The sequence below is a fragment of the Dasypus novemcinctus genome, chromosome X (assembly GCF_030445035.2).
Source record: "Dasypus novemcinctus isolate mDasNov1 chromosome X, mDasNov1.1.hap2, whole genome shotgun sequence".
In the NCBI taxonomy this organism is placed as follows: domain Eukaryota; kingdom Metazoa; phylum Chordata; class Mammalia; order Cingulata; family Dasypodidae; genus Dasypus; species Dasypus novemcinctus.
Genome location: NC_080704.1, coordinates 87,576,256 through 87,589,723, shown reverse-complemented (window position 1 = coordinate 87,589,723; position 13,468 = coordinate 87,576,256). Strand labels below are relative to the sequence as shown.

Genomic DNA, 13,468 nt, shown 5'->3' with positions numbered 1-13,468 from the left:
ATTGGAGGTCCTCGGTTTGGTTTCTGGTGCCTCCTGAACAAAAAAAACCCCACAAAACAACAAGCAAAACGAATGATAAAACCAACTCAGTAAAGCCAATGTGATTCAGTGGTTGAGTGACAGCTTCCCAAATATGAGGTCCCAGGTTGAGGTGAGCAGAGGAGAATCTGAAAGCATACATAGAAAAATTTTAAATAGCAGATCTTATGGGAATGAAGGGCAAAATAAATGAAAAAAATACGCTGGAGGCATATAAAGGCAGATTTGAGGAGGCAGAAGAAAGGACTGGTAGACTTGAAGACATGTCACCTGAAAGTCAACATACAAAAGAATAGTAGAAGAAAACAATGGAAAAAAATTGAACAGGGTCTCAGGGAAATAAATTATGGCAAGAGACATGCAAACAAATGTGTCATGGTGTCCCAAAAAAGGGAAGAGAAAGGAAAGGGGCAGAAGGGAATTTTTGAAGAAATAATAGTAGAAAACTCCCCAACCCTAGTGAAGGACACAGATATTCATATTCAAGAAACCCAACATATGAGAACAAAATGTTGAGAAAATCGTATCAAAGTATAAGTAGGAGGGTTACCTGTTTAGGATGCTCAGGGGGTATGGTCTGATGCAGGACGGACTCAGGGCGAATAGCTGAAGGCTCATTTTGCCAAGGTGGGTTGTACCATTGGGAAGAGACCCAAGAAGTGAGAGGTGGGGTGGACCCACATCCTGGGGAGGACTAATGCCGTCAAATAGAGAGAACTGTATCTCTAGTGAGAAAGGATGGCTCCCAGGGCATTAGGGCAGTTGAGAAAGTCAGGCCCTGAATACTGCTACAAGTATCTCTGGACATGGCCTCTCAGGAGATCGAGATTGGCTGGCGTTGTGGGCCCCAAGGGGAGGGGAAAATGGATGTGGAATGGATGGAAACAAGGTAAATATGGGGGCAAGAGAGGAGTTTTGTGAGAATACACGAAGATGAATATAAAACAGGTAATATTACTCCAAAAACATATAGGGGACGACAGACTAATAATGTAAACCATAAGGCAAAACATAGGATAACTAAAAAGGTTAGAAAACTGTACAACCTAAAGTATGGACCACATAGTAAGCACAGATGTCATCTCGCTTATTGTCTCGGAATCTGTACATCAGTTTCAGGAAATATGATACGAACAAGTTATGTGAAAATCGCTGAGGAAGGGAAAAGGTTTTATGGTGAATCTGGGGAAGTATTGTATATTGTATATATGAATTTCAGTGATCTAAGACTCTTGTGAAGCTAACATTATGTTGGGATTGACTTTACGGGAAGTTTTGGATCACAGAGTGGTTCAACAATGGCAGCGGAGGAATACTGATATAGGATGTTATTGATAGGATATATATGGTTGACAGGGAGTGTTATACAGGGCATATGCCCAGGGTATATAGTAATGTCTAGATATACTCATAGTGGAAACAATTAAAAACAATAGCTGGGGGGGGTGGGTGGGTACTGGGCCCCTGGCCGGGGAGACACTGTCGTGGACCCTAGGGGAGCAGCGGCAGTCCCCCAGGTGCAACAGCAAGAACCAGGAAGGAAGGAGGGCCCAACAGTGGGCTCCTGATACTTATGGGTATGCTTTTGAGCCTATACACCTGCAATAAGAATAAGGACTAGAGTAGCACTGTGCCTGGGAGTTTCCTCCTGACAGCCTTCATGTTACTCAAATGTGGCCACTCTCACAGCCAAACTCAGCATGTAGATGCAGTGCAGTCCCCCCAGCCTGGGACATGACACCCGGGGATGAGCCTCCCTGGCACCGAGGGATCACTACCACATATCAGCTGACGATGCAACTAGAAAAGGACCTTGAATTAAAGGTTCAACATGGATCAGCAGAATATCCCTGTCTACGTATAATAACATGACTTCAAAATGCTGTTTGACCTAACGTAAGGGGGAAATGGAGAGGAGAAATGAGAATATAAGGCTATGAGTCTCTAAAAAAGAGTCTGGAGGTTGTCAGAAGGAATGCCCTTATGCACAACTGAGCAGAGTCTGAGAGACAGATAAAGTAGATACAACCCCAGGTATTGGTTCTTTTGAGGGATAAAGAGACCCACGGGTCCTATGCTCATGGCAGATGGGGTTCACTGCCATGGCAGATGGCCCTTCTTTGGAGCTGGTGTTTCTGAGTGATGGAATTGGACTCAGAGGGGATCTCTCTTCACAAGATTTGCATGCTACTTTAATGGAATTGTAGTTGGTGCTGGGGTTTTAGATATATTTAGGGGTTCTGAATCTCTGGACTGATAATATGACACCCAGGCCCAGAACCTCAACAGACTTCAGCTCCTATACTTTGATTTATTGGACTTACCCCACTCAGCTAACATCAAGTTGAAGAAGGTCAACCACCACACCATGGAGCCTAGAGTGTCTACAACTGAAAGCAGGAGGAGTGCATCCAGTATCCATGTGGAATCTAAGCCCCCACTTGACATAGTTTTGCAATGGACACAACCAATCCAATGTCCACAGAGACAATGTGGAATGGGTGTGGGAAGGATAGCCATGGTGGCAGCTGGGTTTGGGGAATGGGAGGAAGAGATGAGATGTGGAGGCGTTTTCGGGACGAGGAGATATCCTGGGTGGTGCTTCACGGACAATTACGGGACATTGTAAATCCCCCCAGGGCCCACTGGATGGAACGGGGGAGAGTGTGGGCTATGATGTGGACCATTGACTAGGGGTGCAGTGATGCTCAGAGATGTACTTACCAGGTGCAATGGATGTGTCACAATGATGGGAGAGAGTGTTGCTGTGGGGGGAGTGGGGGGTGGGGGCGGGGGGGGTTGAATGGGACCTCATATTTTTTGAATGTAACTTTAAAAAAATAAATAAATAATTAAAAAAAAAAAAAGAAACCCAACATATTCTCATCCAAATAAATCCAAATAGACCAAATCCAAGACAAATACTATTCAGAATGTCAAATGCAAAAGACAAAGAGAGAATTCTGAAATCCGCAAGAAAAAAGCTATGCATTACATACAAGGGATACAGAATAAGATTAAGTGGTGATTTCACATAAGAAACCATGGAGGCAAGAAGGCAGTGGCATGACATATTTAGGATACTGCAAGAGAATATCTGCCAGCCAAGAATATTATATCCAGCAAGACTGTCTTTTAAAGATGAGGGTAAGTATAGAATATTCACAAATAAACAGAAACTGAGAGATTTTGTCAGCAAGAGACCAGCTTTGTTGGAAAAACTAAAAGGAGTGCTACAGCCTGAAATGAAAAGACAGGAGAGAGACAGGCTTAAAGAGAAGCAAGAAATGAAGATTATGCATTAAAAGTAACTAAATGTGTGAAAAGAGTGGTAAAAATAAAATATGACAGATAAAACCCAAAGGTCAAAATGGGTGAAATAATAACTTTTTACAGTAATAACATTGAATGTTAATGGACTAAAATTCCCAATCAAAAGACACAGACCGGTGGAATGGATAAGAAAATATGAGCCAACTATTTGCTGTCTGAAAGAGAAACCTCAGTTCCAAGGATAACAATACATAGAAAGTGAAAGGCTGGAAAAATATGTTCCACTCATGCAGTAAACAAAAAAAAGTTGGGGAAGCTATAGTAATATTGGATGAAATATAATTTAAAAGCAAAACTGTTTTTAGAGACAAGGAAGGACATTACATATACACACACACAAAGGGGCAATTCACCAGGAAGAAATAATAACCGTAAAAGTACATGCACCTGACCAGGACGCCCCAAAGTACATGAGGCAAATATTGGCAAAACTGTAAGGAGAAATAGCAGTCTCTACATTAATAGTGGGAGATTTCAATATACCACTCTCAGCATTGGATAGAACATCTGGGCAGAGGAGTAATAAAGAAACAGGGAGCTTGAATAATATAAGTGGACTAATCCTAATAGACATATAGAGAACACTGCACCCCAAAACGGCAGGATATTACATTCTTCTCAAGTGCTCACGGATCTTCCTCCAGGATAGACCATATGTTGGATTACAAAGCAGATTTCAATAAATTCGACAAGATCAAAATTATCCAAAGCACTTTCTCTGCTCATAATGGAATAAAGTTGGAAATCAACAAGAAGCGGAAAAAGGGAAAATTCACAAATATGTGGAGATTAAAACACTGTTAAATAATCAGTGGGTCAAAGAAGAAATTTCTAAAGAAATCAGTAAATACCTTGAGGCAAATTAGAAAGTGAGAACACAACAAAATATCAGAACCTATGGGATGCAGTGAAGGCAGCGCTGAGAGAGAAATCTATAGCCCCCAATGCTTAAGTTAAAAAAGAAAAAGAGCTAAAATCAATGACCTATCTACATAGATGGGGGAACTAGAAAAATAACACCAAACTATTTCAAAATCAAGTAAAAGGAATGAAATAATAAAGATCAGAGCAAAAATAAATGAAATTGAGAACAAAAAACAAGATGGGAGTTAAAACCAAAATTTGGTTCTTAAATTACATTAACAAAATAAACAAAAACCTTAGCTAGACTGACAAAGGAAAAAAAAAAGAGGAAAAATGCAAATAAATACAATCAAAAATGAAAACTGGGACATTGCTACTGACCTTGCAGAAATAAAAGAGATCGTAAGAAGGTACTATGAACTACTGTATGCTAACAAACTAGACAAGGTAGATGAAATGGAAAAATTCCTAGGAATGTATGAACAACCTATACTGACCCTGGAAGAAATAGAGGACCTCAACAAATCAGTCACAAATAAAGAGATTGAAACAGTTATCAAACAACTCTCCAAAATGAAAAGCCCAGGACCAGATGGCTTCACAGGTGAGTTCTACCAAGCATTCAAAGAAAATGTAATACCAGTCTTATTCAAGCTCTTCCAAAGTATTGAACAAGAAGGAACACTACTTAACTCATTATATGAAGCCAATATCACCCTAATACGAAAGCCAAATAAATATATTACACAAAAAGAAAATTACAGACCCCCTTCCCTAATGAATACAGATGCAAAATCCTCAAAAAAATTTTTTGCTAATAGAATCCAACAACAAATTAATAACATTATTCTTCATGATTGAGTGGGTTTGTTTTAAATTTTTTTTTGAGGTACTGGGGGCCAGGGATTGAAAAAGGGGCCTTGTATGTGGGAAGCTGGCACTCAACTACTGAGTCAACTCGGCTTCCTTGAGTTAGGTGGGTTTTTTAAATTTGTTTTCCTTGTTGTTTGTTTCATTATTTTCAGGAGGTACCAGGGACTGAAATGGGACTTCCCATGTGGGAGACAGGAGCTCAACCACTTGAGCCATGTCCACTCCTGATTAAGTGGGAAGTAGGTTTTATACCAAGGATACAAGGGTGGTTCAACACAAGAAAATCAATCAGCTTAATACGCTACATTAACAAATCAAAGATGAAAAATCACATGATCTTACCGATTGATGCAGAAAAGGCATTTGACAAAATACAGCAACCTCTCTTAATAAAACTACTACAAAAGATAGGAATTGAAGGAAATGTCTTAAATGTCTTAAAAAGGAAAATCAAAGTTGGAAGACTCTTACTTCCGGACTTTAAATCATATTACCTAGTGACAGTGGTAAAAACAGCATTGTACTGGCATAAAGATAGACAAAAAGACCAATGGAAGTGAAGTGATGGTACAGAAACAGACCCTCACAACTATCAAACACACCCAGCTGGGGCAAAACAATCTATTCAACAAAGTGTGCTGGGAGAACTGCTTATCCATAGAAAAGAAAGAGGACCCCAATCTCACATTAAGAAATTAATTCAAAATGGATCAAAGAACTAAATATAAAAGTTAGAACCATAAAGCTCCTAGAAGAAAATGTAGGAAACATCTTCAAGGCCTGGTGGTAGGTGGTGGATTCTTAAACTTTGCACCAAAAGCATGAGGACAAAACAAAACATGGATAAATGGGGCCTCTTCAAACTTAAAGTACTTTTGTGATTCAAAGGACTTCATCAAGAAGGTGTAAACATAGCCCCCTCAATGGGAGAAAATGTGTGGGAATCATATATCCAATAAGGGTTTGATTTATATTTTATATAAAGAGATCATACAACTCAACAATAAAAGAGCAAGCAGTCCAATTTAAAAAATAGGTAGAAGACTTAAAAAGATATTTCTGCAAAGAGGAAATACAAATGGCCAAAAAGGACATGAAAAAATGTTCCATATCATTAGGTATAAGGGAAATGCAAATCAAAATGACAATGAGATATCATCTCACACTGCACAGAATGGACATTATTTAAAAACGGAGAATAAATGCAGAAGAGGATGTGGGGACATAGGAACCCTCTTTCACAGTTGGTGGGATTGTAAAATGGTGCAGATTTTGTGAAGACAGTCTGGTAGTTCCTCAGGAAGCTAAATATAGAACTGACATATGATCCAGAAGAAAACTGTCACTTAAACAGACATTTGCACAATGATATTTGTAGCAGTGGCATTATTCACAATTGCCAAAAGATGGAACTAACCCAAGAGTCCATCAATGAATGAATGGATAAACAAAATGTGGTATATACATATGATGGAATACCATGCTGCAGCAAGAAGAAATGAAATTGGGACACATACAATAACATGGATGAATCTTGAAGATATTATGCTAAATGAAATAAGCCAGACACAAAAGAACAAATATTGCATATGAATTAAATACAAAGAATAAACACATGGAATTATAACCTCGCATATAGGTTATTAGGTGATAAGAAGTGGGCCACAAAGGAGTGCTGATGCTTAATGTATATAGAAGTTTAATTAACTTCACTGTAAAAGTGTGGAAATGGATAGAATTGATGGTAACACATTATACTGAGCAGTGGCTGGTTTATAGATGGGATTGTGGCTGAAAAGGATAGTCTAGGGATGTAAATGTCAACTGAAAGAAAGCTAGAAAATAATCTAGGGACTAAATAATACAGTGAACCCAGAGGTGGAAGAGAATTGTGGTTAATAGTACAAATCCAAGAATGTCCTTCTTGAACGGACATACATCACTATTCCATGGTGGTGAGAATGTGGAGAAGCATGGAAAAATACAATTAATGTAACGTATGGACTATACTTAACAGCAATACTGTAATATTTCTGCATCAATGCCAAAGATGTACTCTGTTGATAATAGGGGGATATGTTAAAAATATGCCAAAGTACGCTATGGAACATAGTTAGTGGTAATAGTCTGATGATGTTATCTCATAATCTGTAACAAATGTTCCACAACAGTGTGGTGTTTTGGTGACGGGGTATTGTACAGGAATTCCACACATGTGCATGACTAAGTTCACAACTTCCATAATATAAATATTTTCTAAAAAAGAAAAGGTGGGAGGAAAGGGAAGCAGGAGATACATCACGTGGAATAGATCTGGAACAGTCTAGAAAATCTGGACTTAGTCCTGCAGGAGATATAATGGCCATTAAAGCAGGGATCCTCCAACAGAGTTTGGCTTCAGGATATATGTGAACCTTCTGAAACAAAAATTTTCTGAGGGATGAGTCCAAAGCTTTTATCACATTCCTCCAAAGATACATGATTCAATAAAGGTTATATATCACTTAATAAAACGTATTAGTTAAAAAGTGTTGTAGTCAGATTTGCATGTTAGCAAAACCACACTGGCACAAATGGGTAGGAAGTAGCTGGCATAGGTGGCTATATCATATTTGGGGGCAGATGGACAGATCAACATGAATCTCAGAAAACAGGTCTTGGTTGGAAATATGTACTTTGGAGTGATGTAGAAGCCTACAGGTGAGAGAGGAAACAATAGGCATGAATTAACTTGTACAGAGAGAGTATGTAAAATGAAAATAAGACAAAGAACATAACCCTGAGAGCAACCAACATTTAGGAGCATGAGAAAAAGAGACTCAATGTAGAATTTATAGGGACAGCCATGGAGGTGAGAAGAGAATCTAGAGAAAGCAGTCATGGAATCTAGGGAGCAAAGAGTCTTAGGAAAGAAGGAATGGTCAACACTGCCCAATGCCTTAGCAGTCATGGAAAATGTTTATATGTTTAGGAAAAGGAACTCATATAGGAGAGATGGAAAATAAAGAAACAAGGATACATAACTGAGAGAGTAAGAGTCAAGAGAAGGTGTATCTAAAGCAAAGATGAAGATTAGGCATCATTAGATAAGAGGCAGATTTTCTCTTCCCTTGAAAGAAGAATAATTGTGGGTAAAAAATGGAAAGAAGACATCTGGGAATTCTAGTCTTCCATATGAATTTCCAAGGTAATCTGATGAGGTGATTAGAGGTAGGGTTATAGGATCTTAAGGAAGATATAAATGGTTTGGAGTAACTGTGATGAGAGATAGAAGGATTACTGAACTAAGATGGAAGATAAGCTAAGGCTAGACCTGATCACCCTATAGTCGTATCAATAAGCACAAATGGGAAATGTTCTCTAGGAACTTGAGTGAAGTGAAGAAGGACTATGGTAGAATTACTTCAAGAGAATGAAACCACAATGCCAATTTTTGTTTCTTATATAACAGTTCAGGGTTATAAAATTAGCCATCAGTCCATAACTGTCTCATAACAGAGAAGCAGACTTCACCCAATGGATAGGGCGTCCGCCTACCGCATGGGAGGTTCGCAGTTTAAACCCTGGGCCTCCCTGACCTGTGTTCAGCTGGCCCACGCACAGTGCTGATGCATGCAAGGAGTGCCGTGCCATGCAGGGTGTCGCCCGCATAGGGGAGCCCCATGCACAAGGAGTGCGCCCTGTAAGGAGAGTCGCCCAGTGTGAAAGAAAGTGCAGCCTGCCCAAGAATGGCACCACACACATGGAGAGCTGACACAAGATGATGCAACAAAAAGAAGCGCAGATTCCCGGTACCGCTGATAAGGATAGAAGCGGTCCAGAAAAGCACACAGCGAATGGACATAGGGAGCGGGAAAGTGGGGTGGGGGAGGGGGAGGGGAGAGAAATAAATCTTAAAAAATAAAAAAATTGTCTCATAACAGGTACTACAAAGAAAATTAGTTTACTTGAGAGCTGGGCATCAATAGTCATGGAAGTTGAAGTTGATGATTGTTCATTACTTGCATCAATTTGAACCAGGGATGCATTTTTAATATTGTTTTCCTCTATCTTCCAGTTATTCTTATGCAGCAAGCCTTCAATATTGGTGACTTTACAGCTAATACCACAGCCTGGTACAACCTGGAAATCTAGGCAGGTACCCAAGGTTTCAGTGTCCAGCTCCTAACAAAAAGAAAAAGAAAGATTTCCATTGCTGTTCTAATAATCCAAGGTCATCCATTAGCAAGATCAAAGATTACTTCTGGTTAATTCTAGATGTTTAGACACATGCTACATGCCTGGTAAATTCTGAATGTTTATAATAAAACTGTCATTCATCATTGTCTTCTTTTTTATTTTGTTTTGTTGTTGTTTCTTTTTATTGTCATTGCCTTCTTGAAAGTGGATTTTGATAAGGATAAAAGAACAAAGTATTCAGTATCATAACCAAAGTTATAACAGAACCTCATAATCCTTTGTTTCCAATCCCACTCTCTAAAAATTATCACAAGTTTAAGGAAAGAAAACATGAGCAGTTTATCAAGAGTCTCTGTCCTCTCAAGTAGAAAATTACAAGTCACATTTTTAAATCTATAGTCAAGTCATATTTTCTATTCAGTACAGGGCAAAAGGTAACAAGGACAGAGCCTTTGTTACCAAGGTGTTCTCTAAAATGATGCTGTGTTCTTAGTAAGCCACATATATTGGTGGCTATCAATGTTTCCTGGCTCTTTATAGCTTCATCCTCTCTGTTTGATTTGGGTGTAAAAAAGCCAGGTTGGTAATAATTAGTAGGTAGAAGGGAAAGAACAAATAAAGAAATGGCAAATAATGGTAGAAATTGCCACATTTTAACTTTAAAAATTAACGTGAGATAATTTACAAATTCAATGAGATAAAGAAAAACAATTCTATGGAAAAATAGGCAAAGGATGGATACAAACAGGTTACCGAAAACAAATAGAAATGGCCAATAAACTGGTGTTCAACCTTATTCGTAATGAAGGAAATACAAAGCAAACCAACAATGAATAAATATTTTTCACTGATTAAATTGGAAAAAATTAAGTGTTGGCAAGAGTGGAGGGAAATGGGTACTCTCAAAATTTTGGTAAAAGTGTATACTATAATCCATGCCCTGTAGCAGTGCTCTAAAATGTATTCATCAGGTGCAATGAATGTGCCACACTGATGAAAGAGGTTGTTGATGTGGGAGGAGTGGGGGGGGGGGTGCAGAGTGGGGAGTATGGGAACCTCTTGTATTTTTTAATCTAACATTTTCTGTGATCTTAGTATCTTTTAAAAAAAGACAATAAAAAAATAAATGAATAACTTTTGGGGAAGATATAAACTGATATAAATTTTCAGATTGATGTTGGTACAATTCATCATTTGATATTGGTAATATTCATGAAAATTTAACTGCATGTATTCTTTGATATAGTAATTGCATTGACAGGCATTTAATGTAGAGATGAACTTGCAAAAGCTGACAAGAATGCTCATTGCACAGTGTTTGTAAGAACAAAATAATAATCAAACTATAATAGAATACAATATAGTCATTAAAAACAGTGAGACAAATATGTATACATTGATATGGAAAATCATTTAATAAAATTTAAAAAACAACAACAAGGTATCAAAGAGTGCTCATTGTATGACCTTTCTATGTAAGGTTAAAAAAAGAATAAATGCATCCAAGAGACTTAAATCTTTGGGCTGTCCATATGCCATCTGGGCCCTGAAATTCAACAGAGTTGCAACACCTACTCTCCAGTTCATTGGTCTCACCCAGGACAATTAATAAGGAGGCGATGATGGACAAGCATCATACCAAGGAACCAAGAGAGTATACAAATGCAAGCAAGAGAGTCCCTTCCATTTGTCCTGTGGAATCGAAGCCCTCTCTCAATTAGAGATGGGTGGGCATTACCATCCCAGAAACCTTGGGACTGGACAACGAACTACGGACTAAAGTAGACTTACTGGTATTCTACTATAGACTTATTGTGATTCTTGCAATGGAAGAAATTATATCATTGACATGGAGGCAGTGGCCGCTGGAAGTTCTGAGGGTAGGGAGAGGGAAAAACAGATGTAATACAGGGGCATTTTCGGGACTTGGGAATTGTCTTGAATGATACTGCAATGACAGATACAGGCCATTATATATATCTTGCTATAACCTACAGAATTGGGTGGGAGTGCAAACTACAATGTAAACTATAATGCATGCTTAGTGGCAATGCTCCAAAATGTGTTCTATTGCAATGAATGTACCACACTAATGAGGGACGTTGTTAATGTGGGAAAGTGGGAGATGTGGGGAGCAGGGCATTTGGGAATCCCCTATATTTTTTATGTAACATTTATGTAATCTAAGAATCTTTAAAAAAATAAAAATTAGAAAGAAAAGAATAAATGCATAGATATGTGGGAATAGGTATTAAAACTACTGACAGATGCACAAGTTGCAAATATACTAAATCATATTGAATTGTACATTTCAAAAGGGTGAACTTTATGGTGTGTGAATTATAGTATAGTAAAGCATTTATTTTAAAACTGTTAACAATTATTAAACTTTGGAGAGAGGGGATGGGGAATGAGACTTTCACTTTTCTTTATGTAATTGTCTGAACTATCTAAATTTTCCTACCATAAATATATATTACTTCTATCATTAATTTTTTACATCAACAGAGATTATCTATGTAGTAGGATTATAGTTAATCCCTGTTTCCATCTTTATCCTTTTCTATATGAAGAAACTAAGACATTTTATAAAACTAAATGAGAAAATACACATCTCTTCAGCTTCATATCAGCTATTTGTAAATCACTGCCAAACACCAGGCTGGCCTTCTATTTTTTTTACTTGTATACGGTTTTGGGATAATTTCTAGAGGAGATGACTACATTAATAAACAAGGAAAAAGTGTACCTGTTTGCAGTATTTAGTTACTGCTGCTCCTAGAGGGTGTTCACTGTTACTTTCAGCAGTACCCAAAATGGCCAAGATCTTATTGCGTGATATTTTGTTACTTTCCATCAGAACCTTTATTTGACTCACCACTGGGGTTCCATGGGTAATGGTTCCAGTCTTATCAAATACCACTACCTTTACCTGTAAGAAAATTAAAATATAATGCATTTATATGATTCGATAATGTTTAACATCACCTTTCCAGAAATAAGAAAAAGTTTTACTTTGGCAAACAGATTACTATTTTGTTTCTTAATAAGCTGTCCTATTGGCCGTCTCTGGAAGGACAAAAGGAAGGGAGAATTAGGGAAAATATACTCTTAGTTATAGCTAATAATTTTCCCTTGTAAATGCTCAATTGATTAATCATGCTAAATGATTATGGGAATATGTTAAACAACTAAAGTTAATTGTTAAGTGTTGACTGTTACTAGGTAATTAAGAGATGCCTGTAGAACATCCAGGGGCCAAGAGAAGGTCTTTCAATACTAATGAATTATAAATCCATATGGGAGATCTGGGCAGTAGGCAGATGATTATAAGAGAAAAGTTAAGTAATCAAGTTGAAGTGAGCACTAGAAAAGAACTTCTGGGTTGCTTTGGTTATATTGGGTCTATTTTAGAAATTTGGGGTGAGAACAGAGAGCTCAGGAAGCCAATGAAGGAAACATTGCCCAGAAAGGAAGAGTCTAGAATTAGAAAATACAGTCATCACACAGGAAATATTGAATAAGAACTCTGAAAAATGAATAACTGAAGGAACAGAAACGAAAGAGATATGACAACTAAATGCAAAATATAAGAGAAAAATAACTATATAGGACATTATTGAGATAATTGAGGAAACTGGAACATGGATGGTAGATTACATAACAGTATTATATCAATATTAATCTCTTGATTATATAACTGTGGTTATATAAGAGAATATCCTTGTTCTTAGGAAGGGGGCCTGACATCTGCAAACTATTCTCAAGTAGTTCAGTAAAAAATGTGTAAGTGCATGAGAGAGAGAGAGAGAGAATATGATAAAGGAAATGAGGAAAAACGAAAATAAATGGCGAAACATGAATAAAGATATACAGGAGTTCTTTATACCATTCTTGCAAACTGATTTTAGAAATTATCTCAAAATTTTAAATTACTATAAAAATTAATAGCCTAAAGTTTTGGAAAGACAGCACTGGGAATAGGCAGGCAGGGCTCAACTCTTTCACAAAAACAACAGAGAAAGGGCCAAAAGCTATGTGATGCATTTGCTTTGGGGGTCATCAGAATAGGATAGTGCTGTGCAACCCCCAGGAGGGTGAGGGACAGAGAGATAAAGAACCCAAAACAGCAAATATGAGCTATTAAACCCCCACAGAGGTCAGGAACAGCCCCCATTTC

The 13,468-nt window shown here is 37.8% G+C and overlaps 1 protein-coding gene across 2 annotated transcripts in view; it reads right to left on the bottom strand.

The window, feature by feature from the left end:
- Positions 1-13,468, bottom strand: part of ATP7A (ATPase copper transporting alpha) — a 307,559-nt gene that overhangs the window by 44,487 nt on the left and 249,604 nt on the right. For both annotated transcript variants that reach the window (XM_058291681.2, XM_058291680.1), the window contains 2 exons: positions 12,038-12,220; positions 9,057-9,273 (listed from right to left, as the gene is read on the bottom strand). In XM_058291681.2, the coding sequence (XP_058147664.1) occupies positions 9,057-9,273; positions 12,038-12,220 (400 nt within the window). The remainder of the gene's footprint in view (positions 1-9,056; positions 9,274-12,037; positions 12,221-13,468) is intronic.